This window comes from Bombus terrestris, chromosome 7 (genome assembly GCF_910591885.1).
Source record: "Bombus terrestris chromosome 7, iyBomTerr1.2, whole genome shotgun sequence".
In the NCBI taxonomy this organism is placed as follows: Eukaryota; Metazoa; Arthropoda; class Insecta; order Hymenoptera; family Apidae; genus Bombus; species Bombus terrestris.
The window spans coordinates 2,004,107-2,031,398 of NC_063275.1; the positions used below are offsets into that span (position 1 = coordinate 2,004,107).

General features: G+C 43.1%; 1 protein-coding gene and 1 long non-coding RNA gene across 11 annotated transcripts in view; one reads left to right on the forward strand and one right to left on the reverse strand.

The window, feature by feature from the left end:
- Positions 1 to 202: 202 nt before the first annotated feature.
- The window catches only part of LOC100651283 (disco-interacting protein 2), a 42,447-nt gene continuing 15,357 nt past the window's right edge, over positions 203 to 27,292 (reverse strand). For 3 of the 10 annotated variants that reach the window (XM_012309739.3, XM_048407322.1, XM_020864042.2), the window contains 14 exons: positions 23,653 to 23,724; positions 16,114 to 16,251; positions 11,804 to 11,998; positions 11,008 to 11,500; positions 10,547 to 10,883; positions 9,651 to 10,464; positions 9,134 to 9,564; positions 8,826 to 9,057; positions 7,685 to 7,815; positions 7,179 to 7,565; positions 6,611 to 6,946; positions 6,253 to 6,549; positions 5,614 to 6,164; positions 203 to 5,522 (listed from right to left, as the gene is read on the reverse strand). In XM_012309739.3, the coding sequence (XP_012165129.1) occupies positions 5,270 to 5,522; positions 5,614 to 6,164; positions 6,253 to 6,549; positions 6,611 to 6,946; positions 7,179 to 7,565; positions 7,685 to 7,815; positions 8,826 to 9,057; positions 9,134 to 9,564; positions 9,651 to 10,464; positions 10,547 to 10,883; positions 11,008 to 11,500; positions 11,804 to 11,998; positions 16,114 to 16,251; positions 23,653 to 23,724 (4,667 nt within the window). In that variant the 3' untranslated portion in view covers positions 203 to 5,269. Of the gene's footprint in view, positions 5,523 to 5,613; positions 6,165 to 6,252; positions 6,550 to 6,610; positions 6,947 to 7,178; positions 7,566 to 7,684; positions 7,816 to 8,825; positions 9,058 to 9,133; positions 9,565 to 9,650; positions 10,465 to 10,546; positions 10,884 to 11,007; positions 11,501 to 11,803; positions 11,999 to 16,113; positions 16,252 to 20,032; positions 20,246 to 23,652; positions 23,725 to 27,292 lie in introns of all 10 variants that reach the window. The other 7 variants (XM_048407321.1, XM_048407318.1, XM_012309741.3 and 4 more) reach the window with 5 other exon arrangements.
- On the forward strand, positions 19,226 to 20,629 carry LOC125385417. Its single transcript, XR_007224668.1, has 3 exons — positions 19,226 to 19,359; positions 20,342 to 20,345; positions 20,619 to 20,629. It is a non-coding gene; the product is annotated as an uncharacterized LOC125385417 (long non-coding RNA).

The following is a 27,292-nucleotide window of genomic DNA, read 5'->3' on the forward strand; positions in this document are numbered from 1 at the left end:
AAAACTCACTTAGGTAGTAAGATTTCAATTTTTACGTAAATACTTTTTCTCTGGCCGATTAAATTTCAATAAAATGTAAATGTAAATATAACTTTCAAACGTAATAGAATAGGAGTTCTGCTAGAGAATAATACGCGACACTTTTTCAATGTTTATTCTATATAACGAGGAGAGTAATAGGGGCAGCGTAAAACAGTGCGGCTCGTTGCAAAAAAATGTACATTACGTTTATTGATGGTAGCTCGCGAAGCTCCTCGTGAATATCGAATGGATTACAAAGAGGCGCTTGGTTTTAAAGGTTCGAGTAATTTACGATGCAACACGTGGTACGATACACGACCGATTGTGTTGCTTCATTGCTTCCTTTTGTTCCCTCCTTCTTTTCCTTCCTTTTTTCTCACTTGAAACAAGGAAAAAGTCTGCTACGGATCATAGAGAAATTGCTATGATGTTCCTATAATTCCTGTGCTTCGATTTCTCGCGTTTATCCCGTTTTCTTTTTCTTCTCTTTTCTGTCTTTTTTTTTTTTTTTTTTGTATCAATCCTCCCGCGTCTCGATCGAAGAGACGAGAAGGAATGAAAACGGGCTGGTACTTGATACAAGGGGTGGATACACGAAATATTAATATTCTCGTCCGACTGATACAGGCAAAATGCTACGGCTTGGAAAGGACAGCGACCGTTTATATTATTACTCTGTGTGGTAATATTTATATATATATATATATATAATATATATATACTTCAACGTACAAACTATATTGTACCTTAGTAACTTCTAAACGCAATGGGTAGAAGGGTAGTATTTACACAGCCTAGGACCATTAAACCAGAGTTTAGGATCTCAGAGAGATCCTAAGATTTCACAATCGATCGACCTATCTTTTTTTTTTTTTTTTTTTTTTTTTTGTTCTGAATCGAACGTGATAATACGCAATCGTTAACGGCGTGACAAGTATCTTCACGTTTCTATCAACTAGTTATCAACATTTATACATAATACAATCGGGTTGCTCGCACGCACGCACTCTCAGCCCCACTCGTAGGATTGCGTAACGTTTCTTCTCTTTTCGTTCGATCCTTCGATGACCTCATTTTGCATGGTCCGTGGATTCGTGTGTATACGCATATCAAACAAATCGGCGCGCGAATCTAGCGCGGTACATACTCGTCAATGAAAATACTTTCTCGATAATGAAACTTTCGTGAAAAAACTCTCAATCGCTCTTTTCCTCTCATTCAGTTATAGTTCGGTAGAAACACTCTGAAGATGTACAGATCTGTACAGATCGTTGAATGGACATTACACAGTAAACGAACGAACCAGTCAAAAGTGAGAATACGATTTCGGTTTGTACTTGGAAATTAGACGAACACATTTTCTAAACAGATAAGATAACAGGAACGAAAAGCGAAAGTATAGCTTCACTGCTATGTAATAAATAAAAAGACGGGGTTCTTTCTTTTCTTCTTTTTTTTTTTGTGTGTGTGTGTTTTTAGTCAAACTCGATAAAAATTTCCTGACGCTGCACATTCCTACCGTGATCGGGGTGCACCGCTGTGTTTCCGGATCTTTTACGCACGAAGAAGCAGTTTCGCCGCGCGTATCCTCGTCTGCGCAAACACCACGCACGCTTCTACGTAGCCTAACGTTCCGAGAATTTCGGCGTACAGCTACTATTTAAATAAAATACCGGTGAATTGATATACGATCCTGTAGAACGGCGACGCGCGATTCTTTATTCTTATCATCGATGTCTCTTCGTGCGTAAAAGCGCGAAAGGACGTTAGATGACATGGCACGATACCTTAATCATTAAAAGAGAGAGAGAGAAAAAAAAAAGAAAAAGTAATAAAGAGAGGGTCTATAGAATCGTATTTAACACCCTTTACGCTTGAAACGTTTTACATTTTCCTACTGTTGTACGTGTCCGATGATAGTCACTGTTTCGTCGCTACCAACACAAAACAGATGAAACGAACAAGAACTCGTAATTCGATATTCTCGCGTACGATGTATCGCAAACGAACATAAACATTGTATCTAATACGATTACAGCAATCGTGAGAAATGTAAGACGTGTCGAAGAAAAGGATCCTAACTCGCCTGTTTCTATACGTATTTACATTTTGGCGCCTGTAAATTGGTGCCCGGAATATGGGATAACTAATTATTATTATAACTTGCGAATTATGCATGTCGCGTCAACGAGGCTATGGTCGATGATCGGAGTCGTCCCCCGATAGACTGGGCTTCTTCAATTACGAGGCTCGTATTTAACTCTACTACTTCGTATTTATTATAGACACGCCTTGTGCGATTACTTAGTCTGCTCGTATTCATTTCACGTATAACGTAAATAGTTTACGTTCTTATACTTCAACGATTCAATATTCTGAATTAGATCAAGATATACGAGTGTTATTGTTGTCGGGTGAAACATTGCGCAAAATATTGTTCCGTTCAAAAATAGGCCTTGATATTCTTTTCTTTCGCGTGAAATTTCATTTTTCTGTAGAAATCGCCAATATTGGTTAGCGTAGGCTACATTTCTGTTGTAAACATAACCAAGTTGTGGAACAGGTTACATCGAACTACCTACGTTCTTACAGTGCGCGATACAAGAGAAAATCACAATATGTAAAGCGACGATAATACGCGCGTCTATTTTCGTACGAAGTTTAATACGAGCCTTCTAACGACGCAAAGAAAAGAGATGAAATTGACAAATCCGCTTCGTTTAAATTGCAACACGTTTCTGGCAGGAGCCGATACACGGTACCTCGAGGGTCGGTGCACGCCTCATAGTCGTATGCCATTATATTAAAATAAGAATATAAAATTATAAAACTATCAACAAATGTACACATCGATAGAAAACATCTCAAAAATAATAAAACTCCAATAAGAGGAGAAAGGACGCGATCGACCTTCGGGTTTTAATCGTAATTCTTTCCATCTACTTCTTTGCTCTTTTCTCTACTTATCCGCGATTTTTGAGCAATATGGCATAGACAGTATACGTACATACATGCATGAGTAGATCTTTGCGCTTGCAAATAATTATCGATAGGCCAACAATGATCTATACGTTGCCAATATTTCGCTCGTTGTCATTTGAACCTGTTATGGAAATCGATATAATTTTCCAAGTAATCGAACTTTCAGTTACGACGCTCGATCGAAACTCTCGTCGGTTAACGAATAAAACTAAACGTAAATGTAATCGAATGTAAGAATAAGAAAGAAAATAACACGCGAATAAGTGATTTTAACCCGAAAGTCGATTATTGTCGTAGCGTTGTTGATATACGTAGATTGAGCTTTGATCAAAATGACCAATTTCACGAAAAGAACGCATTTGTGCATAAGAAGGTAAGAAGAAAAGGAGAGGAAAGTTGGCGTATATTTAAATTTTTCGCGTATACGTTGACCGATATTTATAGTTCGAGGGTAACTTTTCCATATCGGCTAGAGAGATAAAAATTGCAGGGTCAGACGAATCGGCGCTACTTATTTCGACTACTTTCTTGCTTGAATTCTTTGTGCTATCATATTCCTTGTCTTCCTTTTTAAATGTCATCCAAAAAGAGTTGTTCTAAATAGCTTCTTCTTTTTTTTATATCATATCATCTGTTATAAATGACCTAAAACCCTGAGATGCAAATTTGCGTTAACGTCGTCATAGTCTTTCTTTTTTATGGAAAAATTGGCTAAGTGATTCGGCTGATTTTCAAAGTGTACCCTCTCAGCACGCAATAAATCATTTTCATTCAAACTTTACAAACTTAAGAATACATATACACTATTTTGTGTTCATTGTTTTCGTCGAAATTGGAAGAGAGTAAACTTTCAATGGACGTGAGTATAAAAAAAGTACACTTTCGGAACACATGTAACACCGTATACAGGGTTTACTGCGTGCTGTGAAATATAATATAAATACTTTAACGTATAAAAAGAGCGATGTTGTGCGCAACGCAGCTAAATGTAATGAAATCTTTATCGAATTGAAATCACGACCACTCGGTCGTGTCTCCAAATCGATTCACCTAAAAATCGTTGTAAAACACCAACAACGTAGAAACTTTCCCGAACGAAAATTAGATAGTCAGAGCGATAGCGAACTATGTATATATGCCTTTCCAGCAACGATATATTAGAAAAAATGTAGACAGTTAAAACTTTTTACGTTACAATAGTGTGATTACGTTAGCTAACCGTTACTTTATGTAGTAAAAAATTGTCAAGCTACACGAGTCTACGATAAAGTGTATCAAATTCTTTTACTTTTTCTAATAGACATCAGATAATTGTATATACCTGTACGTAGTTCGCGGAACAATCGTCCATTTTTTTTTTTTTAATAAAGTGCGATTTCTCAATGAAACTCACTCGTTAAAGTTACATCTTCGTTAAAATAACTTCTTCCATTTTCCTCTTATAAAAAAGCTCACTACCGTTCTGATGTCGTTGATAAATAATGACTGGTACTATTCGTCACTTTAATATTCAGGTAATACAATGTATAAAAGCATAATTTTAGCAAAAACAGCTGAGTCATGTCTGAGCTGTATATACTTGTCCGTGGCAGTCTCAAGTTCGAAGATGTTCAAGATTAATTTTGCATTTTTTCTTCTTCGCTGCGAGTTGAGAATCGTTGATGCTATACGAATGGTTACGTAAATCTCCTTAATTCTGTAAACATTGATAATGCTTCCAGCATATCCTTCAACATTCTTCATCATTTTAAGTAGAATTCTCGGTCGATTACTTTTTATAAAGTAATCGTTTGTCGACATTTCCTGTCTACAGCGGTTCTTTTATATTCTTCCTGTTTCTCCTTCTCTCCTAACGAGCGTTCACACTTGCTACTTACAACGCAGAAAGTAATGTTTCCTCTCATAAGTAATAAGTATCGATAACCAAGCGGTTGGAAATTTCAAAGTGTGACGAACTTTCTTACTCCTTTTAATACATCGACGAGATAAAAAATTTGAATACACGCGTTATTCTTTCAAAGGAAGGATATAAATTGTTTAGGGACGATGTTCGCTTTAAAAATACGTCGACTCCTCGCAATATATTCCAACTTCTCCGTAGAGAGATCATCTCCTTTAACAAAGGACAAAAATTTGAAATGCAGTTCGCGACTTCGAGTCGAGAATACCTATGCGTCAGCATGGTAGTAGGGACATGACTGGAAAGTACGATACCAGTCTCTTGTTGTTCGTTATGTAATGCATTTTCTGCGTTCTCTGATATCGCTCACATGTTATACGCTACGTAAATCGGATCGAGCTGGTCCGCTAGGAAACCATCACGCAAGTGCATTCGTTGCTTCTCGCCACGCGAATTTATTGGAACTACTCCGGGATCTACTACGACTACCACACCGACTACCAGATGATGTTCTTCTAGTACAGCGCTGGTAACTAATGCCACGAGATCTAAAGCTTCGCTTTCACTTCCGTCGAGTTCCACCACTACTACTAGGAGGTTGGTCCATGTGAATACGGCACTGTGAATCGTACAAATAATTTTTATCACAACCGAAAAGAGAACTATATTTGTAAACGTGATGTCTGTTTTCACATTGTTATTCTGCTTACCATTCTGCTATTTTCTTATGACACCTCATTACGCTGTTTTCGATATCGATCGGGTGATATCGCATTCCTCTAAGTAAAATGGCTTCGTCGAGGGCGCCAACCACGAACACAGCATCGTGCAACTCAGAATCACCAGGAACCAGATCCGCCTCGGTAGATGTGTCACCGGGAATGTCACTGATAACCGACTGTTGAACGCTTTCGGTACGTCTTAGGAAACCAAGATAACCAGTTCTGGCGTAAACTTCATTCGTGTTTCCTGTTACGAGGCGAGCGTTAAAATGATCCGCGTAATCGCTCTCGTCGCCATATATCGTGAAATAGCCGCTGGCATTGTGAGCAGACTGCACCCAAATTTCGCCTAAATGAGAATCTCCGCATTGTCCTTTCGTTTCTGGATTGGCAATGATTACTTTCACTCCTGGTAATAATTTGCCTGATTCCATCAGGCACAAAGAGTGCGGACTACCTCTTTCAACCAGAGATACTCGGTCGTTGCGCAATGCGCGGAGATCAACGTATACCGTAGAAGGTTCTGGGCTCGATGCACCCTGCGTGTCAATCGTATTATTTAACATCCAGTAACAAAAACCTTAGCAAATTGTTAAATAATCTTTGGAAATTTGGAAGCGATCGAACCTGTAAGCAAATAGCGGTGTTTACTCTACATCCGAACGAGGTCGAGACGGCACGGGGACTCAGACCCAAAGCGGAGAAGAGTTTACTGAAGCTCGTAGTAAGTGCGATTCGCGGTCTTTCTTCAGCGACAACGACGCACGTTCTAACACAGGCCAAACTAACGCCTCTCGCTTTTAGAGCATGAACAGAAGAACCGAGACCTTTCGTGCACAATTCCATCACACCGTAAGAACAGAACGTATCTCTTACTCTGGATTGACTAACTGCCGATAGCCACAATGCCGGATTGGCTTCCACCTACAAACAAGAATATCAAAAGCTTCTTTTTCGTTCTCACGTTTACGATATGGAAACGAACCTCCGACGGTGGTATAAGTATGGAATGATGACCGCTGTATATACTGCTCAAACACCAAAGAGCGAATCCTAAACCAGAGTAGGGATCCAAGCATAGAGCGATGTGTCTAGATGGATACAATTCGCAGGCAAGTTTCATGGCACGACAAAGAGACGTCACCGCTGCGTGGGACATTTTAATTCCTGCAAGCATCCCTGTTGTCGAGACGCTAAAGTCCAAATAAGCCAGCATCTCCGCTGTGGGCGCTCGGTACATAACAGGTAGCTTCTTCTTTGGCATGTCGTCCATATCGAGAATCGTCGGCCAACTCTTAATGTCGACAACATTATTCGCTTCCTGTACGATAGCAAGGAAAATAGCCAAATTAATCATTCGCGAGATACATCTTAACACTTTAACCGCTTTAGTAGAAATCCAAGGATAACTCAGGACGATATTTGTCGAGCAACGGAGGTAGAACGTAAAAGTTAATCGTCAAGATCCGTTCAAGCTGAGCAGTTAAAGGGTTAAACACAAGATACTGATCGTGTTACGTAGAGTACATTAGAATCATAACGTATCGATGTACCTTTGTTTTCAACAGTTTCAGGATATTTTGATTCGTGAGCACGAGCACAGACTTACTGACGTCCACGATCATGCGAACGGTTGGTAAAGTGGTTTGGAGGTTTTGCGGGTGAGGTGGCCTAATCGTAACTGGCACGGCGCCAACATACAGGCAACCATAAAACGCGCATATCAAGTCAGTACCAGGAGGAAATATTAATGCCACGTGATCTCCGGTATTGATCCGTCCACGATCTAACAACAAATTGCCGATCCGCTCGGCTTTCTTGTGCAACTGAGAGCATGACAAGGAAGTTGCTACGGCTCCTTTTGCATTCAGCGACGTGAAAATAACATGGTCAGAGGTACTGACAGCACGCCATCGAAGTATTTCCGAAATAAATTGATACTGCAAATGAATAACATTAGAATGTAAATCGCAAAACGAGGATATAACGTTAAATAAACGGGGAAACTTTAGTAACAATTATGTTTAAAAAGAAGAAACAATTTCTGGCAAAGACCAACCTTTTTAGCATTATCACTATCCTCGTCTAGGACACCCATGTCTCGTCCTTGAGCCGAAGCTAGTCTATTACCCTGAACAATGTTGCCCACCATGACACTGGCCGGACCAACGTCTGCAACAGAATCCCCCGCTACACGCCCCCGCACCATTCCGTTAGTAAACCAACACAAACACTCAACCCAATAATGAGTAGCTCACACACTCTCCCCTGACTGAGGCCGGAAAATCAAAGCTAGGTACGTGAACTGGTTCGTTATTGTCGAAAGGTGATTTACGCGCGTCCTTTATATCGACGTGCTCTGAGCATTCCATGGACTGTACATACTAATCAAACAAAAATCAATTCGGTGTTTCTCGGAAACGTGAACGCCTGGCGAGGTAGCGATGTGAAATTAAAGGAAAGCATCGTGTAAAAAAGAAAAAAACATGGATGCAACCGATCGAAGGTAAAAAGGCAGCTTTTTCTTTTCCTGCACGCGTGAAAGTTCAGAGTACTTGTATATACAGAGAATATCAAGAGGAATCTCACATCGCTAGAAACAATTTGTCTATAGGCTTGGACTACTACTAGGGTGTTCGGAACTCAGCCAAAAGAAAGAAGGGCAAAAATAATAGAATAACATGCTAAGCATTAAATATTTTTAGTGTTGGGTGGGTTAACAATACATGATATGTAGCAAGAGACAGTTATATACTTTGTACATTTGTGCTAAGTTATTGAAGCCTACTGATAACTTTGTAAGAAAGCGTAAGTGTTACGTTCCTTCGCGTTAATGAGAATTTTTGAACAGAGCGATATTGTGACCGCGAATTAATTATAAAAGAACTGGCTCATTCATTCTCCCAATTAATCATTCTCGTGTACATTTAAGCGAAACGATCCAACAAATTGGTAAACCTTCTATCGATGCAGCATCGTTATGCACCGTTAAATGTTCAGCCTATCGAACCTTGTACCAATTTCTTGGGTCTTCGCTTAAATAATAATAGGCAAAGAAAAAACGAAGTAATGTTACAACAAAAAAGAACGTATATACGTCTTTGTACTTGCTGACATTCATGTAATTCATCGAAGGTCCGTAATTTTAATCGACACCTGGTTCGGGGATAGTACTCACAGGTGAATGTGCAATCTCTTACCTGAATGGACTTCGCGTGGTTTCGGTAGATTGGTAACACAAGTGTGCGGACAAAGAAGAACGTTAGCCGGGTGCAGAGTACCCTCTAGGAAACGTCGTTTCGTTTCCGACAAATGAATACCGCCCAGCGGTGTTTTCGGAAGGTAATTTGGCGGAACCAACGCCAGACAATATATTCCAACAGCGTGAATGGAATCTACCGCTTGAAGCACTCGGGACATCCATTGGAAACTCTGAGGAAGTAAACGTCGTACAGATGTGTTATCGTGTGGTGCGAATAACGATTCGGGAGTATCGTTAAAAACGTACTTCCTCTTCGCTGCAGTCGGGTCTTTGTTCTGCAACGACGCATATTCGCTCGTCCCTGAGCACGCGTACGCTGAAAACGGCTATTCTTCCACGATAAATGAACTTCATGGGTTCAACGGCTAACACAGTAGCAATGATATCGTCGGCGTTATGTTTCCTTCCCGTGACCGTCATAAGACCATCGCGCGAACCGCAAACGAACACAAGACCACCAGGACCCAGAAAACCCAATAGACCAGAACGGGTGTATTCTACGTCACCCAGCGGACTTCCATCGGCTTGAAGCGGGCAGACTTTAAACGTATTATTCGTCAGTCCCTGTAGTCCCCAATATTGGTTTCCAGTTGCCGAACTATGCACGCAGATCTCGCCTACTTCGTCGGTTTTACAGATGAACGGTTGTCCTTCCATCTTGATCACAACAACGATACCTGAAGAAAAGGAACGTTTCCAATTTCGTTCGCTACGAATCGCTTAAAGTAGAACACGGTTTGGAAATGTTGGCATAGAAACGTACTTCCGGGCATCACTTGGCCGCAATCTTGAAGAGTCAAGGAAGTGAGAGAATTCTCTTGATCGACTCTGACAACGCCGTAACTCAGACCAGACATAGAGAGCACGCCTCGTCCAGTGGCGTTTACTCCAGCACGGCCTGGTCTTCTCACCGATACGGTGAGAGCTTCGCTGGAGGACGCGCACGGACACACGGCATCAGGCCGCAGGCCTTTAGATTGAAATACCGAAAGGAATTGGTCGCAGGAAGAAAGTGACCAGGGATTGGCACCGTCCGCGACCAACAACAATCTCAGTGACGACAAGGAAATGTCCTTGTGATCTTTCGTGGCAAGAAGACCCCAGTGCAGGTCTCGCGATTTCACCACAGCCACGCTGGCACGATGCTTGGTGATCATTTGCATCCAGCTCGCGGGATTTACTTTCATCAGAGCGTACGGAATAAAGATCACGTGCATCCCGTTTAGAACGCTGGTGAGGGTGCTGTGCCACAGGCCAACCTCTCGTTTGAAGTCTAAAACGCAGACGGCGTTCTCTCCCTCCGTGTAGCCGCAGGCTTGCGTCAGAGCTCGACAATGTGCCAGCATCGCCGATCTCGTCACCGTCACTCCCATCACCGACCCGTCCTTGTCCGTGGTGTACTCGATGTACGCCGGAGTGTCGTCGGTTAATCGCGGCGGTGGCAGCCAATCTTTCGGCGTTTTGCCCAGATGTTCCGTAACGAACCAGTGAAGCTTTGGCCAACCTTTGAATGCCACTACCTCGCCAGCCGCCGTTTTTGGCAGACCTTTCAGACAGGCTTCGCTGGTTAATGCCACCTAGAAACCATTTCCGATATACTTGGAGAGGAAATTCGATGAAAATAGCAGAGCAAGATCGTTACTTTGCTCGTTGATTCACCTGAATTCCACAGCTGCCCAAAAGAAACCCGATTTGCTGGGAGCCTGCGTCTCGGCGCGTCAAAGGGACTTCGATCGGCACAGGCACAATGCCGGCTTGAAGGCAACCGTAAAATGCGCACATGAAGCTAATGGGATCGTTGTTTGGGTAAACCAGGGCGATCCGATCGCCAGGTTTCAAACAACAATCCCCGCCGCGACTTAGAGCCTTGTTCAACAGCGTGTAGGCTATTTTATGAGAACGACTCAGAAGCTTTCCATACGTGAGCGTTACGCAAAGCTTGCCGTTTGGATCGAGAACTGTTGCAACTGGCGCCTTATACGATGCCGAGCCATACCTGTGAAATTTACAAAAACTTACATTTTGTCCAAAATACTCCATCGTCGAATGATCGATGATCCAAGGGAAAGCAAAGGAAAGAAATACAACAAAATTACAACCCTCGTGTCTGACCTGCTTACCTTTGTATGGCGGCCTCGAGCGACCTGGGCAATCCCGCGGCGACCGACAGTGGTTCGCCAACGGCGGAGGTCATAGAGCCGCCTTCCGGTTTCGGAGCGTTCGGATCTTTGGGATTGGCCGCGATTTCCAGCTCGATATCATCGTCCTCGTAGAATTCAGGCAACGGTCGTCGTTTCGGTCGTTTCAAAGTATTCAACAACTGTTGAATCTTAGCGGATACTTTCCAGCGGCCGGTAGTGCCGGTGTTGTTCTGATCCTCGACAACATGGTAACGATTTACTCTATCAGCGCCAGGTCGCCTGGTCGACTGCTGTGCAGCCGGAGTGTTGCTGGTGTGCGTCACGTCCGGCGGCTGGATGTTGCAGTACGCGTGAGGCGTGTATTCCGCGATATCTGTGATATCCGCGCAAGGAGGTCTCCTAGCCGGTGGTCTCGGAGGGGGAGGCGTGTCTCGCGCCGAACCGGTGCTGCTGGTATCCGACAGTCCTGTGCCTAAAATTCGCCCGTGCAATCACTCACACAGCCATGAGAATCACCTCTTCGTCGTTATTTCTCGATGGTACTAAACTGCTGTACCACGAGTCGCTTGTCTCGAGTATCACAACGGATTTGCATTAACCGTACGGAATGCAAGCGCTGCGTTCAATTAAAAAGTCACATAACCTGTTCCATCGTTTGCCGTGTGCAAATAGGTAAACGATCGAGCTAGCAATATAGTCAGGAAGATGGAGGCAATTTATCGTAGCGCTAGAAGGAGACAAGCGAAGGACAATAACGATATCTGAGGATATATACCCGTTGGACCACCAGCACCAGGACTCTCCTCGGTGACGACGCTGTCCTCGTCGCTACTGGACTCCCCGCTGTCGCGACGCTCTCGGTCGGGACTCCTAGCCATCACGGACGTTCTTTTCGATGGCATCGGCAACGACGGCTTCGGACGACCCTGCATCGCTGCCAAAGCTTGTTGCACCGCCTCCTGGCGCACCTCTGGGCATTCAGAGTCGATTAATCAACCGAACGAGCTCGCGAACTTTTCATAACGCATCGGCATTAGCTGCTATAATAAAGAAGACACGCGAAAACATCTCGCAACGCTCAACACCATAGCCTAAGTCGGTATGCGGCAAAGCTTTTACGCAACTTGCATAACAGTATGCTGTTTCCTTTTTCGTTTTTCTACGTTCACGCGTGTCCTTTCAATTCCTAACGAGTGTTTGCTCGGTGTATAGATACATCGGCATTTTGCATGGAAATTTCGACAATTTTCAAACTCGTTCCACGGCGAAAGAATCCGGTAAATTCGAAGGTTAGAAGCTTTCGTAGCTTGCTGCTGGGCTAATCTATCGAGAATTTGTCAAGAACCAAGCGTGTCGAATTATCTTATTTCTAGCGGTACACGAGCCTGCACTCTCACGTGCAATCGCGCAATTGCTCCGCGTAACGAGTTGTGTCCCGACGTTAGAACGTAATAACGATAGAAGCGTAGCTCGGCCGGAAATGCAACGACTCGTCCATCCAATCCACTCGTCTTTATTACTCTTCGTAATGCCTTTCGATAGATTTGAAAAATATCCCTCTTCGATACAATTGGAACAGCGTTGACGCGTCGAAGAATAAACGCGACGGGAATCAAAGACCGAAAATAGTTGCGAAACGGGAAGAGGATGCATAGAGCGACTATTGTGATCTTACGATCCGAGTTTCCGTGTAAATGAGGCGCGCAAATGTTACTCGGATCGACACGGACTTGTGTTGCGCGCTCCAAGTTGGTCCTCTTCGAGCGCTAACGGTGCACCAGCTGCGGCCTGCGGGATGTGCCGGTCAAGCATCTCTCTTCCTCTGTATAAACCAAGTTTCTACACGGAGTTTAACGCACAGAGAACCGTTCGATTTTCGTTCCGTTCCGACGACTACTACCGATATAGATACACGTACGTGTGTATACGTAACAGGCTTCGATTCGCCAACATGCAGAAAGCTCGTTCGATCGACGCTTACTTTCAACGTTAAACGGTTTTTACTTTGCAACGAGTTCGACAAAGGACACTTCCTTTCAACACATTTCCCAACGATCGTACGATACCAGGCTAGTTGCATTGTATAGCGTTACGTAGTAGCTACGGGTTTTACAGTTTGCTTAAAAGTAATTGCCCGCATACACGTTCAGACGCAGCGAATGCTTCGTCAGAGTCGAGACCACTGGCACCGAAAGCGCATTCCTTGCACTCGCCAACCATGTTTCCGTGTATCCAGCTAATCGAGCTTAATGCGCTACGATTCGTTTACACGCAAGTCACGATTTTCAAGCGTGTCCAATGCAGCGGATCTTAATTCTTCGATTAATAATACCGTGTGATCGAGCCACCACGCACCCTCCATCAATACGATCTTCAGCGATAAGACAGAGCAGACGAGGATCGTCTGGAACTGCCGGGGCGTAACACGGCGAAACGCCAGCGTAGGATCTTATTGATCGAGAATTCGTCGCGTCCAGTTTCTACGATCGCTGGGTTAACCCTTGCGACGACGGCTAATTCCTTACTAATTCGTCCATTACGTTTGAATACGTTGGAGTGGTTGCCCGGCACCGAGTACAAATTTCAAGATCCGTCGCGTTCCAGCGAAACGACACGAAGCAGGTGTTATCTCCGGAGAAGAAAGGTAACGCCGATTTTAATTACTTCATCGAGACGTAAAAAGCACGGACGAAGGAAGAGGAAGGAGAGACACAGCGAACGAGACGTTTACGATTGGTGGGAAACGCGAAGGAGGAAACGATAGCGGGGAAAAAGGAAGATAAACTAGACGGGAAAGCAAGGTAGAATGAAGCCGGTTTACAAGGGAACGAGTATCGAGGGACGGAGAGAATCGTTCGCCGCTACGCTTTGAATAAATAAACGGTGGCGTATGTATTTCGTATCGCCGTCGTGCGAGGGTTAAGGACTCGTTAACGTTTCTTTTCGTCGCTTTCGATCGTTCAACACTACAACTACCGATAGTTAACACGAAGTTATTTCTACCAAAGTCAAAATGACTGGTCTTTAAAAAATACCTAATAATAGAATATTTTTATATTTATTGATTTATTACTTTCTTACAGGAGCAATGTTATGTAGCACATTTTTGGTATTTTTAAACCCTTAGAGTGCCGAATACTCGCGGCCTCACGATCGCTGAGGACGGAATACTTTTTCGCTAGACTGAACTCTGTTGACTGACTATTCGAAGCGCAAATCGGAATAAGTTATAGTAATTCTTTTGCACGAGATTAAACGATTCGAGAGCGTTATTTTTTAGTTATTTTTAATTATTTATTATAAACATTGAAATCTACAGTTAACTAGAATTTGGATGATAAACTAGAAAATAATAAATTAGAAAACTAAATTTAGTAAATATAACACAAGTTAATAATTCAGTTGTGCGTGAAAAATTCAGTGCTTGAGAAAACTAAAGAAACCAGATGTAGAGTTTTCTTACAAGCGGTGACCACTTCAACAATAACGAGCCATTATTGGCATTTGTTTACTGCCGTAAGGAATGCATTTATATTTATTTCACGCAAACGTAATGGTATCACTTCTGCGTAGGTGTTCGGAAAAATTGATAAACGCATATATGCGTCCTTAGTCCACACCGATAGCTTTCGCCAGACACCTATATGCGTCCACAGCACTCAAAGGGTTAATTATTTATTATAAACATTGAAATTTACAATAAACTAGAATTTGGATAATAAACTAGAAAATAATAAATTAGAAAACTAAATTTAGTAAATATAACACAAGTTAATAATTTAGTTGTGCGTGAAAAATTCAGTGCTTGAGAAAACTAAAGAAACCAGATGTAGAGTTTTCTTACAAGCGGTGACCACTTCAACAATAACGAGCCACTATTGGCATTTGTTTACTGCCGTAAGGAATGCATTTATATTTATTTCACACAAACGTAATAGTATTACTTCTGCGTAGGTGTTCGGAAAAATTGAAAAACCCATACATGCGTCCTTAGCCCATGCCGGCCGCTTACAGGAAACGCATATATGCGTCCTTAGTCTACACCGATAGCTTCCTCCAGACGCATATAAGCGCCCATAGCGCTCTAAGGGTTAATTATTTATTATAAACATTGAAATTTACAATAAACTAGAATTTGGATAATAAACTAGAAAATAATAAATTAGAAAACTAAATTTAGTAAATATAATACAAGTTAATAATTCAGTTGTGCGTGAAAAATTTCAAAACAATTATCCATACATAATCCGACATCGCATTTTCTGCATTCTCTTATTTTTCACACAGACAACACATTTTCTTCTTGATAATTAGATGCGACTGTCCGCGAAACAGGTAGACAAATGTTATAACGAGGCATTATTGGCATTTGTTTACTGTCTTTACTAAGCAATGCATTTATATTTATCTCACACAAACGTAATAGTATTACTTCTGCGTAGGTGTTCGGAAAAATTGACAAACGCATATATGCGTCCTTGGCCCATGCCGGCCGCTTACAGGAAACGCATATATGCGTCCTTAGTCCACACCGATAGCTTTCGCCAGACGCATATATACGCGCCCATAGCGCTCTAAGGGTCTATACATCCGGGACCATGGTCTCTAAACGAGAGTCGACACATTTGCGAAATTGTAGAACCAGTCATTTTCACTGCTGTGGTATTTCTAGTGTTACGATCTAGCGATCGATCCGAAATCTTCCTGGTAACTGATATCGTCATATCGAATGATACGCAGCAAAAATTTGAAAAACGTGTGGAAAATTTTAAAAAACGAGGAAACTGGTTAATTGGGGTTCGATAAACAGATTGCGGAACCTTTTTACACTTTGACAAGTACCGGTCATTTTGACTGGTATTGGTATAAGCAGCCTTGGTACGAAATTATTTTTAATTTAAATACATAAAAAATAAAATAAAATTCGTTATATTATTCTTTTAGTTATCGTTGCGAAAGTCATTACATCATTGAGAAAAAAAGAAAAAATATAAGATGAAATAGGAATTTTAAAATAAAATTGTAAAACCAGTCAATTTGACTGGCGCGGTAGTTCTAGTGATCGTCCAGCTGTGATGTACTCACCGGAATGATAGCGGCTCTCATTGCGCGTGAGTCTGCGATTGCCGCGTCTCGCAGCCGCTGAGTTCGAATTCCCGGTGTTTCCGGTGGAGCCGCCAGATCCCGGGGGACTGGCGATCCCGCCAGGTACTAGCCGGCCTCCTGCATGCAACACAACAACAACAACGCCACATAGACAAAGAAAGGAGATCTACCAGGAATGGCAGGGATCGCTAAATTTCTATCGTATGTCTTCTACCACCGTACCCAGACGAACCACATTTCACCAACGTTCTTTCGTTTTGTACGGCAGGCGTCTCGACAGGGCTGTACTTGGACAGGACGAAACGAATGGACCTTTGCACGCGCTACGTTCGCCTCAAATGTGGCATTTAAATTCCATTTATTTAAATTTATTTATAATTTATTGCGTTGGCAACTAAGTGATTGCGGATTTTGTCGATACCACCCAATGACAAAACCCGCAATCACTTAGTTGCCAACCGAATATCGTCGTCTGCTGTTCGACTTGACCGACGGTAGAGCGCGACGAAACTGGGAAAAGAAAGGGCGGCGTACGAACAAATTCGATCCATTCGTCTCGACGTTATTATTCCATGGTGGGTTTCTCTTCTAAATTGGATGTGATCTGAACGAAGAAACTGGAAAGGGGTTGAAGAGAGTCGTTTGTTCGGGCAGGTTCTAAACGGCGCCGTCGATGATCGGTCGTTCCACCTTCGCAAGCTGCCACGACGACGATTTCACTTTTATCGATTGTTCGCAGCTGTGCAGTGGCGCAGGGAAGTCGGAAGAGGAGGTGGGCTGTGACGCGATTCGATCTCGCCGGCGGGACCACTTCCACGTAACTTGAATTCCAGTTGGCAGCTTTTAAAGACGCTTGGAATGCAACGCGACGACTAAGCACCAGACCAACGTGTTTCACGATTTTACTATCGGCGAATATGCGGATAAATCATATTTGTCTCGTCTCGTCTGACTCGTAGATGGAAATCTTTCAACGTTTGCGAATCGATCGGAAAGATCTGCGTGCAATTTCACATATTAAAAGCTACGATAGCGCTAAATTTTCAACCGACTCTACCATAAATCGATAAAGTAGAGCTTCACACCAGATTCACCATTTTCTTTAAATTGTCTCTTTCCTTCGACCAAAGGCATTAAACAAGGATATTGTACGACTGCTGTGTTTTCTCTCTTCGTTGTTTCTTCTTTATTTTTATCTGCCGCGGAACACAAGTTGCTGTTATTACAAATTGTACAGTTTCTAAGGACATTGATCTGCTCAGAGAAATTAAACAACTCTAAAACGATCGATCATTTTACAACGTCGTTCGGTTAAGTAACAGTCTCTAGAAATTTGCTTCCGTCTGTTTCGTAGGAACAGCGTGTCGGTAACGATTCGATCGAGTTGGTCGCAGCAACTCACAGTCGCATACAACTTAACGGTCTTAGCAACTTTTCTTCATTATCGATACCGGCGTGTAGGAACTGCTGAACGCGTGTAACAGTGCATTTTAAAGACTGGCTATTAGTTTGATAAAGAAACGCAATCGGAAAAATAAAAAAAAAAAAAAAGAAAAGAAAAGATAGAAAGGAGGGAAAAATAGAAGAAAAATAGAGTAGAAGAGCGTCTCGTAAGCCATCTTTGGAACGTTATCACGAATTTCCGGCATTATCATCCGTTTGAATAAGCAAGTATGCGGAAACGCGGTGTTTCGCGATTGTTTACACACAAATTGTCAATGCTCGAGCGAGTCGACTAATAGCCGATACGGAAAAATCGAGATGTTGCGGACAGATTCGCGAGTGTGTCGAAGCAAGTCGCAAGAATGCCAACGGATGGCTGGCTGCGATCTCGAGTCACCCGAAGGTGGAACAACCGGTCTCGGCTAAGTCGAATTACAAAGGTATCTAAGGTGTAAAAGCATCTCTGCGCGAATCGGTACGTACGAGGGATTACAAGCAAGCGAGCTACATCAAAGAAAGAACGTGATAACCTCTTCAAGTTCTATACACCTTTAAATCGTTCCACTGTTCTCCCCTTTTTCTTTTTCTTTGTTAAATCCTACGATCCACTGACTTTACCTGCCCGTTAGGGTCCGGAAAATAGCAATGGATCGGATAGCAGACGGTAAAAAAAGAAAAATTTCTAACGATTGAATTAACATACTTTGGTCGATCGTTGTGGCAATATTTAATGTTATCTAAATTATATACCTTCAGAGAAGAACACGAAGAGGTTGAATCACGCATATGCCTGTGATCACTACTGATGAGAATGATGATTTACGGATTACTAAGATTAATTACGGATGAATCGTGACACGTGAAATGATGATGGCTCGAGCGATGATTCGATCCGGCGATCCTCTGCGACTCGTCTGAGGAGATGCCGCGTAGGAACGAGATCGAAATCATCGGCAAAAAAAAAGAAAAAAAAAAAGAGAAAAAGCAAACGTGATCGATTAGATGAGATCAAAGTAACACGGAATGGGCTAAACGTATTCTCCGTTCGATCGATAAAGCACAATTAGACTGTTACTGTACATCATATCTACGTGCGTGGATAAAGATCTAAATCGTGCACACTTACGACAGACCATCAGCGATCGTGTTGCGGAACAACACGGATTCGCTGAAAATAATCTATGTTATCTACACGCGTCGTTGCACGATACTAAACTCGCTAATTTGTTAACACTGGGAAATTTCATATGTACAATACGATCGACTTTACGATATCTTACGATCTGACTTCCAGTTAAATCGACAAGTACGTACTTTGTAACGACGTTTCATTAATCGGCTTGTTTGCACGCGTTCGCGTTACAAATCGACCGAGAACGAAGTGTCTAACGATTAATTCGATCGCGTTCGCGACAACGTGATTTTTTCTACGGTTAGCAATGGCACGGTGCAGAGAGATCGGATTCACGGGAAAAGCCAACGAGTGGTGGAAGCGCAGCCAGTGCCGTGAAGTGCGAAGCCCGAGGGGCTCGTCGCTTAATTAAGACGAGCACCAACGGCATCGCAATTATCCAACGAGTGCTCGACAGCCTGTCAGCTATTCAGCGATCCCTTTCTGATGCTTGCGTTCCTCATAAATTTTTTTCCGCGTATAAAGACAACTCTTTGGAGGATATCGCGATTCTTGTACCTTCACGAACCCTATTCTCCTCTCTTCTTTACGGCCCGACAATGCCGCTTTACCAAGCCCTCTGGAAATTTATATCAAAGACCTTGCTTTACGTTATCTAGCGAACAACGTGGCGTTATATATAAAAAAAAAAGTAAATAAACAAAGACACACACGGACAAACGCAGACGTAGTTGACGCGCACTTTTACACGGTCGATTAACTTCTTAAAAACAGATCGATAACGTTTTAATTGGAAGTCAGATTTCAATCTTCTTTGTTTTTACCTTACTCCTTCGTATAACGAACCGCACAGCGGTTAAATCAGACAAAGGACCAGATAATCGGACGAAACGAAACACAAGTAGCTAGGGAGAAATTAAGAAAACTATTTGATTAATTAGGTCGGTATCGCTAAGTAAAGACAGACGAGGAAACGAAAAATCGGTGAGGAGAGAAAACTACATGAACAGTCGAAAATGCACATTGATTCGGTGAACGTAACAACATCGGATAACTAATGAAAATAAAGTTTCCTACCGAAACGACAATCCACACATCACTAACAATGTGGTATCTCTAATGACTAAATGCTGTTCCGCCTAGTAGGTAAGTAGATTCCGCACGAGCCGCTGAGCTAAACTCTAATTCTCTAGGCGTAATACGAGATAAAGAAAATATATATATATATATATATATGTATGTATGTATGCATGTATATAGGTAAATCTATCGTATATGGTATGTATATGTATATACGTTAAATCGTGCAATAGTTGGCGCTACCTGAATGATAGCGCTTCTCGTTGTGCGTGACACGGCGTTGCGTGCGGCGTGCACGTGGCTGTGGTCGGCCACCGACGCCGACGCCGACGCCGACGCCGACGCTCCCACCGACACCAATACCACCACCACCACCACCACCGCCGCTTCCATAACCCGTTCTCTCGACCCCTGCGATACCGAGGACGCCGACACCTCCTCCATCCTTTCCAGCCCCTGTGTGCCACATACACACGTGCATATGCAAAAGCCACCCTCCAGACTCTTCTCTTGTTTTCTCGTTCCGATTCTCAAAGCAGGGGAAACTCGCAGGCTAGTTTTTCACTGCCTCTCTTCTCCACTACACCCTTTTCCATCTTTACCATCTTCGCCACCGTTACCATCGGTTAGACGCGAACGCCTACGCTGTGTATAACACGTTCGAGCGGATTTCAACGACTGAAAAATAATGGGCCGGTCGACAGAAATGTCCACTTTTCTAGAATCCCGTCGCCGTTTGAACGCGTTCCGAGTTTTACGGTTACGGTCACGGTTTCTTCAATTACGATATTCGAGGATGTGAGAGTGGAGGGAACGCTTGCGCGTACAGTCACGCTCCATGGAATTTAATAAGATTCGAGCGAACCGTGACAATATCGTAACCAGCGGTGTAAATCCAGCTCGGATCGTTCGCTGCCGTGTACCATATTTTTCTCTCTAATGGAATCACGCCCATCGATAACCATCGCTGTAAACCAAGGAATCTTCATCCTTCCTTTTTTCCAATTGTTGCGTATTACGGTACCGTGGTCCTGCAGCTTCCAAAAGAGTACGCTCGAGCATCGTTGTGCAAACGCGTTGAATATCGAAAACGAGATGCGGCGACATCTACGAACCTGCGACCCGCCGCGCTAAATCGCTGCAAGTTATTCGAAAAAGGTAGAACGAGATGTCGCTGTAACCGATGAAGCAGCGAATACAATGGCGTGACAGGATAATCATTGGTTATACGTAATATGTAGGTATTGTACGTTCTCAGGCAGAAGCTGCCTTTTGTTCGCAGTTGCTGGGATAGTCGTGAATCAAAAGCGACGATAGATCGTTGAATGGAAGGACGAATCGCAACTTGGAAATATTAGGTTGTCCGAAATGTTTCTTTACAAGGAAATAATAGACGCATAATGTTTTTTTGTTTTATATTGGTTTATTGAATTATGCGCGAACATAATGGATCATACCTCAATACATAAAATAATATAAAAATAAATATTCAATAAAATAATATAAAACAGAAACTATTGTTCATCTATTATCACCTTATGAAACGAAAGAAACTTTTCGGACAACCCAATACCTGTTTGCAGACACCTAAATTCCACGAGTTTTACCACGTATCGAAGTTTCCAACGACCAACCACTTTTATTTCCAAAATTTCCCAACTTGTCGATTTTCTAATATTCAAATATCAAATATCGAACTTTATATAAATCCGTGATATTCGAAGGATTGGTACGCGGGAACCTTCCAATCTCCTTTCTATTTTCCCCATTTGAAATAACGCAAGGAAAGAAAGACGCGTGACGAAGCGAGTTAAGAAGAAGGCTCGTGCGAAACATCTGCGATAGACACATATTTTATGTACTTAGAGACAACGCGGAATTTCTCGTGCCGATTCTTCCGTATAAAACCATAAGTTATTTCAGCTGATCGCCTGTTACTTGCGATTTCGCGTTTCCCTACCGGTATCGAAATTCCCGTGAAGATCTCGTCGATTATCAGCGATTGCTTGCACATCGAGACGTTAACTCGCTAAGCGAACTGCTTTCTCTCGTTGCGAACAATTTGTTGGATCTGAACGCGACCAGGCAACGAGCCGCGCAAGAAACTCGCTTCGTCGTGTTCGCCACTGGTACAATGAAAGAGGTTCGCGATAAATGGAATGGATTATAGGCAGCGGTGTGCATCGTGGAGATCGTAATCGAGTTAAAAAACGAAGAAAAAGCGAGAGAGAGAGAAAAAGAAACGACGCCGCTGGCAGACACCTAACGAGTTTCCGCGTGCAGGAAAACGGTTGGGAAATCACGAATCAAACGTGACTCGAAGCAGCGAGAAAATTGTCTTTGCTTGGAAGCCTCGTGCGCGACAATAGCACAAGTACCTACGTCGCGTATAACGAGCGGATAACGCGGAAGTGGCTCTTCCGTATGCAAGTACAGTTAAACAGTATGTACATTGCGGCCGATCGCAGCGGACCGACCGATCGCAGCTGCAGCCACGAGCCATTGCCGAAGGCGCGGCCGAGCTCGTGATCGTGGCCAAGCTTTAACCGGTCCACACGTTGCGATCTCGCTGCTACACCTCAACTGGTCGCTCTTTATTTCGCAATTAAAAAGATGGAAAAGGCGTTATCGATAAGCTCGAAATCGAACTCGTCCGAACACCAAACTCACGTATCCCTTCAACGTGGCATTCCAACCAACTTAATTCCACGTTAATTGTAAACAAGTTTGCTGGCGCGTTACAAGGTCACGCGTTCGATTTTGCAAGAGGCAATTCCACTTAGCTGTTCGTTCGGATGGAAACGAACGAGGCTGGTTGGGTCAGGGCGATTCTCCTATTCGAGAAAATCAGACAAAGTGGAAAGAATGCCGTGGCAAACGCGTTCTTCTATTGCGAAACGCAGATGGCATTGCCGGAAAAACGATACGCTGGTTAAATCGGTGGAAATATCTTTAACACGGGAGTAAAACCAGCACCGGAGACCCTGAGCGCGCGATAAGGGGATTGCGTAAGAGAGGAAAACCGGTAGAAGACGACGGATGGAAAACGGTGGCCGGGGCGAAGAACACGCGGCCCTGTCCGCTTCGTTTCTTCTTTTATTCCCATTGCGATTGCGTGTGCCGGCATTGTGCGCAAAGCAATGCTCGTGTCTCTTGAGAATCGGAACGTGATTAATATTACGAACGACTAGAGAGAGAATGAGAGACTGGTTGCGTATGGATGTGACGCAATAGGCGCGCGCGAGATTATCGCGCGAGCTGACGCGGACCACGAGGACGAGAAGCTTTCGAACGATACCGCCGCGATCCAACGAATCGGAATGTAACAACTGGTACGTAAGAAGTTTCCAGTTAATGTGTGTTATATTTCGACGAGTCCGAACGTGTAACTCGAGAGAAAATAAGCAATTGGTCGCAGCTGCTTTCTTTTCGGACATTCTATCTTATCGGATCGTTAACGATCCTTTCGAAACGTTGAAACAGAGACTCCTCGCGTGTCGCTTAGCGTCTACTCGAGCAACGTAGAACGTGTTGCAAGTAGCGCTGACATGACGCAGCGAGAAAGCGAGATAGAGTGAAGCGGCTGTCGCTGACTCGTATTCGCGTCTTTTAAACGAGTCGATAAACGCACCAGCAGACGATAAATCACTGGTCGTTGTGCACGATAAAAATAAAATGTCGGAGAACTCGGGCTAGGGAACAGCGCGTAAATCCGTACACGGAAGTGACGTAGAAAGGAGCCGCGCGGCTGCGATTCCGTCGCGAGCTTCTCGTCCACGCGTGATGTTCGCTAAGGATGAAACCACGATGACCATGACTTGTTCGCTATGATTTTTTCCGACCAGATGAAACGTCCGACTCACCCAACTGCTTCGACGCATACTGCTGCAGTAGACGCGTCCGTTTCTTTTCGTATCCCTTTTGTGTAATGTCCCCTGAAACAAGAAATCGCAACGATCAGTACAAGTTTGTTTACGAACGATCTCCGCTGATATCGCCGCCTTACGCAAACAGAGCTTCAAACAGCGATTAACACTTTGACCGCCACGCCGAAATCACATGTTCCGCTGAGGACGTCACGGGAGTATTTTTATTATTCAAAGCATATAATGGCAAAATAATAATAAATTGATGATGTAAGACAACATTCTTCCCCAATGGACCGTTTATCTTATTGGTGGTCACGGGTGGCCACCGTGGTGCCTTGGTAACAGTTGATAGCGACATATTATAACAAGGCTTCGTTTATTTCAACAAACCATTCGCATTCGTTATTCCGTCGTAAGCAAAACGTCCAGAATATATTGTTGAGACGTGTAGAAAATATTAGTAAACGGTCATTCTATATATAATAGTAAGGTATGTGCACACTTCTAACTTCAATTATATGATTATAAAGCAGCATTTACGATTATTTTCTAAGGTGTGTTTATAATAATATTCATAGATTGCCCCTCAATGATATGGATGCAAACACAGTTTAGTGCACCGTTAGATGCAAGACTTGTTCTAATTTTTTTTTATTCATGTTCTAATAAAAATGTTTAATTATTCAATGGGGCACTTTTTATTTCAAAGTATCTTCTATTTATCGGTTATATTCAAAATGCCCTAACTGTCAATTTTCATACAATTTTTACAATTGTAAGAAGTTCAAACGTTCCAATCACTAATGAGCACCGTAGCGTCACAGGAGAAACCATGGCCGGTCATATATGACCAACGTGGCAGTCAAAGTGTTAACACTTTACCGACCGCTAGCGATTCAACAGCATACGCACGTCCGACCGGCATCTCAGGCGCAGATTCTTCCTGGCGCCGGCTCTGTTTCGATTTAGACTTTCCGATACCATTCTTTTTGTTCATTGCGATCGGTACGTTTTTCAGATTGATATAAAACTGTGGGAGCTTAGAAAGCAACGCAACTGACGTAACTGAGCAAGGTACCTTAGTACTAAATAACAAATTACTGCTCAAATAATGAGAAAGATTGTCGGCGTCAAAAAGTCGCTTAATAGGCTATCGGTCGGTAAGCGTCGGTGACAAAAAACCGATTAATCGACTATCGGTCGGTAAAGTGTTAATATATTGGGTTGGCAACTAAACGATTGCAGATTTTATCAATAGGTAGTATTGTCAATAGTATTGACAAAATCTACCTACTGATAAAATCCGCAATCACTTAGTTGCCAATCCAATAATACGGTTAGTGGAATGGAACGAAGTTGGTTCGACGATGCAACGTTCGTCCGTTTGATTACCAATCGCACGTACACGAAAATAGGTAAATAAGAGGATGGCAGATTGCGCGTCGAATCAGCCTACCCTCGAACGAATGGCTAAATAAGAAAGATCAATTTCTCAATGCTCGTTGCATCGAGAGACCGAAAAAGGACGTACTATTTCGATAGCTTGTGGCGCGATCTCGTTTCAGGTAATTTCTTCGTGGCACGCAACCCGTGGAATTTCGAGGACGATCGGTGAATGCGTTCGTTCAAGAAACGGTAGAAATTAGCTGGACAATTCGCGGGGACGAGATGGAAACATGGAGACACCTGGCTGAAAGCGACCTCGCCAAACGAGACCAACGAAATCTATCGAGAAATGGAATTCCTAAAACGCTTCGAACACGCAAATTTTCCAGACCTGTTCCAGAACCACGTTAGCCGATTCACGTGGTGCCGTTCTATCGGCCAACCGTAGCTTAACGTAATTACATAACCTATTGTAAGTTAATGGTTGAGAACTGGTGAACGTAAATCATTTAATTTTGAATTTAACGAAAGATCGTAGGCAATGTAGTTTACTACGTTAAAACAGTTGATAGGTGAGCAGCGAGCCGCTTGAGCGGCGCTAACGGCGCATTGTTTTCAGCGACGACGATTAATTTTATAAGGAAGAAGCGGTCTGACGAGTTTTTTTGTCCGCGAAATTCTAGAAAGGGTACGCGTTGTAAATTTCTGCGTCGCAACACAGCTTGCCCACGTGTCCCGCACGATGCGAAACGAGTTGGCATGCTAGCGTCACGCATCGTAACTCGAGAAAATGCATAGAATCGATCGGCTAACGGCCGAGACACGATTTTTCCAGCTACGAGCACCGACACGAAACCAAACTAGGTCATGCAATATTATCACTGAATTTATTTCAACGACCCCGAGTCTTTCGACAAACCCGCGCCGTTCCATTTTCTACCTAATTACCTGCGTGTTTATGGACTCGCCAGCAGCTCGAAAACGCGGGTGCAGCGAACGATCGTTATCGATCCGAGGGACACTCGATCCGTTTCTCTCGCGAACGTTTCTTCCAATTTCAATCGTGGACGCTCTTTTACGAACGAATCTCGCCTGTACGAAGCGACTCGTTGAAAGTTCACGAAAAATCTTCGAACGATAAAGCGACCTGAGTTCTGTCGCGTCTAATGAAGGAAATTACACGATTGTCTGCAAGTAATTCGATCGAACGCGTCTTTCAGACATATCGAAATATTCAGTTTCAAATCTGTAATTGATGTCCAGAGAATGAGCTACGGTGGAAGGAGAAGGAGAAAGTTGGTGGCTTAATGGAAGAGCGATGTTCGTTCGGAATGATAATGGAATGTCTTATTGTATTTTAATGTATATCTTTTCCGGCTATCCAACCGCTAGTTAAAATTATCAGGACGCGGAACGACTGGTCCTTAGGGCAAAGTGTATATTGCGCACGCACCTATAGACGCGAACAGGTCGAAGGGAATTATTGCACGGTCAAGTTATGGTTAGTACGCGGTTCAAGAATTTCTCTGCTGGGGATGCATCCGGCAAATCCTGCGGCTATTAAACACGCACGGCCTGCTTACCCCACGGCTAGAACGTTCACATCGATGATTAACCCTTCAGTCACGATATATACATACATCTATTCGTGTTCGTTTTTTTCTTCTTTTTTTTCTACACGTATCTAATTAACTTTCAACGCATCCTTTGCCTGTTAATTGCTTAAATATCACTTTAGCTCGAAGCAAAATCGTTCGTACGAAATACTTGGCTCGTTCGCGTATCAAAATTAGAAAACGACGCTTTCTCGATCGATGAGAAAGTAAACGAGAGGAATGGTAAATAAGAAATTTCAGTAGTGTTGACAATGGTAATCCTTCTCGTTGCAGTCAGAATAAATAAATACGTATATGGGCAAGGAGCAATCAAGAGCCGGCCAGCTATCGCGGTCGAAAGATTTCAAGAAAGAAATGGGAAAGAGGCGCGATTAGTGGAACGTACGTGCACGGATTTGGATCGAGTTTAACGGGAGCAAAAACAGCGGTGAAACCAAACTTGAACGGCGATTCTGTTACGTGATTAACGTCGATCACGCGGAATGTCAGACGAAAATAAGACAAACGCTAATCGCTAGCAGCTATCACCCTAAAGTTAAAGTTAAAGTCGAAGAAGAATGAGCTTGTATCGAACCGTAATTCCGCGCCATGTCATTTTCCAAGCCTATGTCACATCGAATACCCGCGTCGAA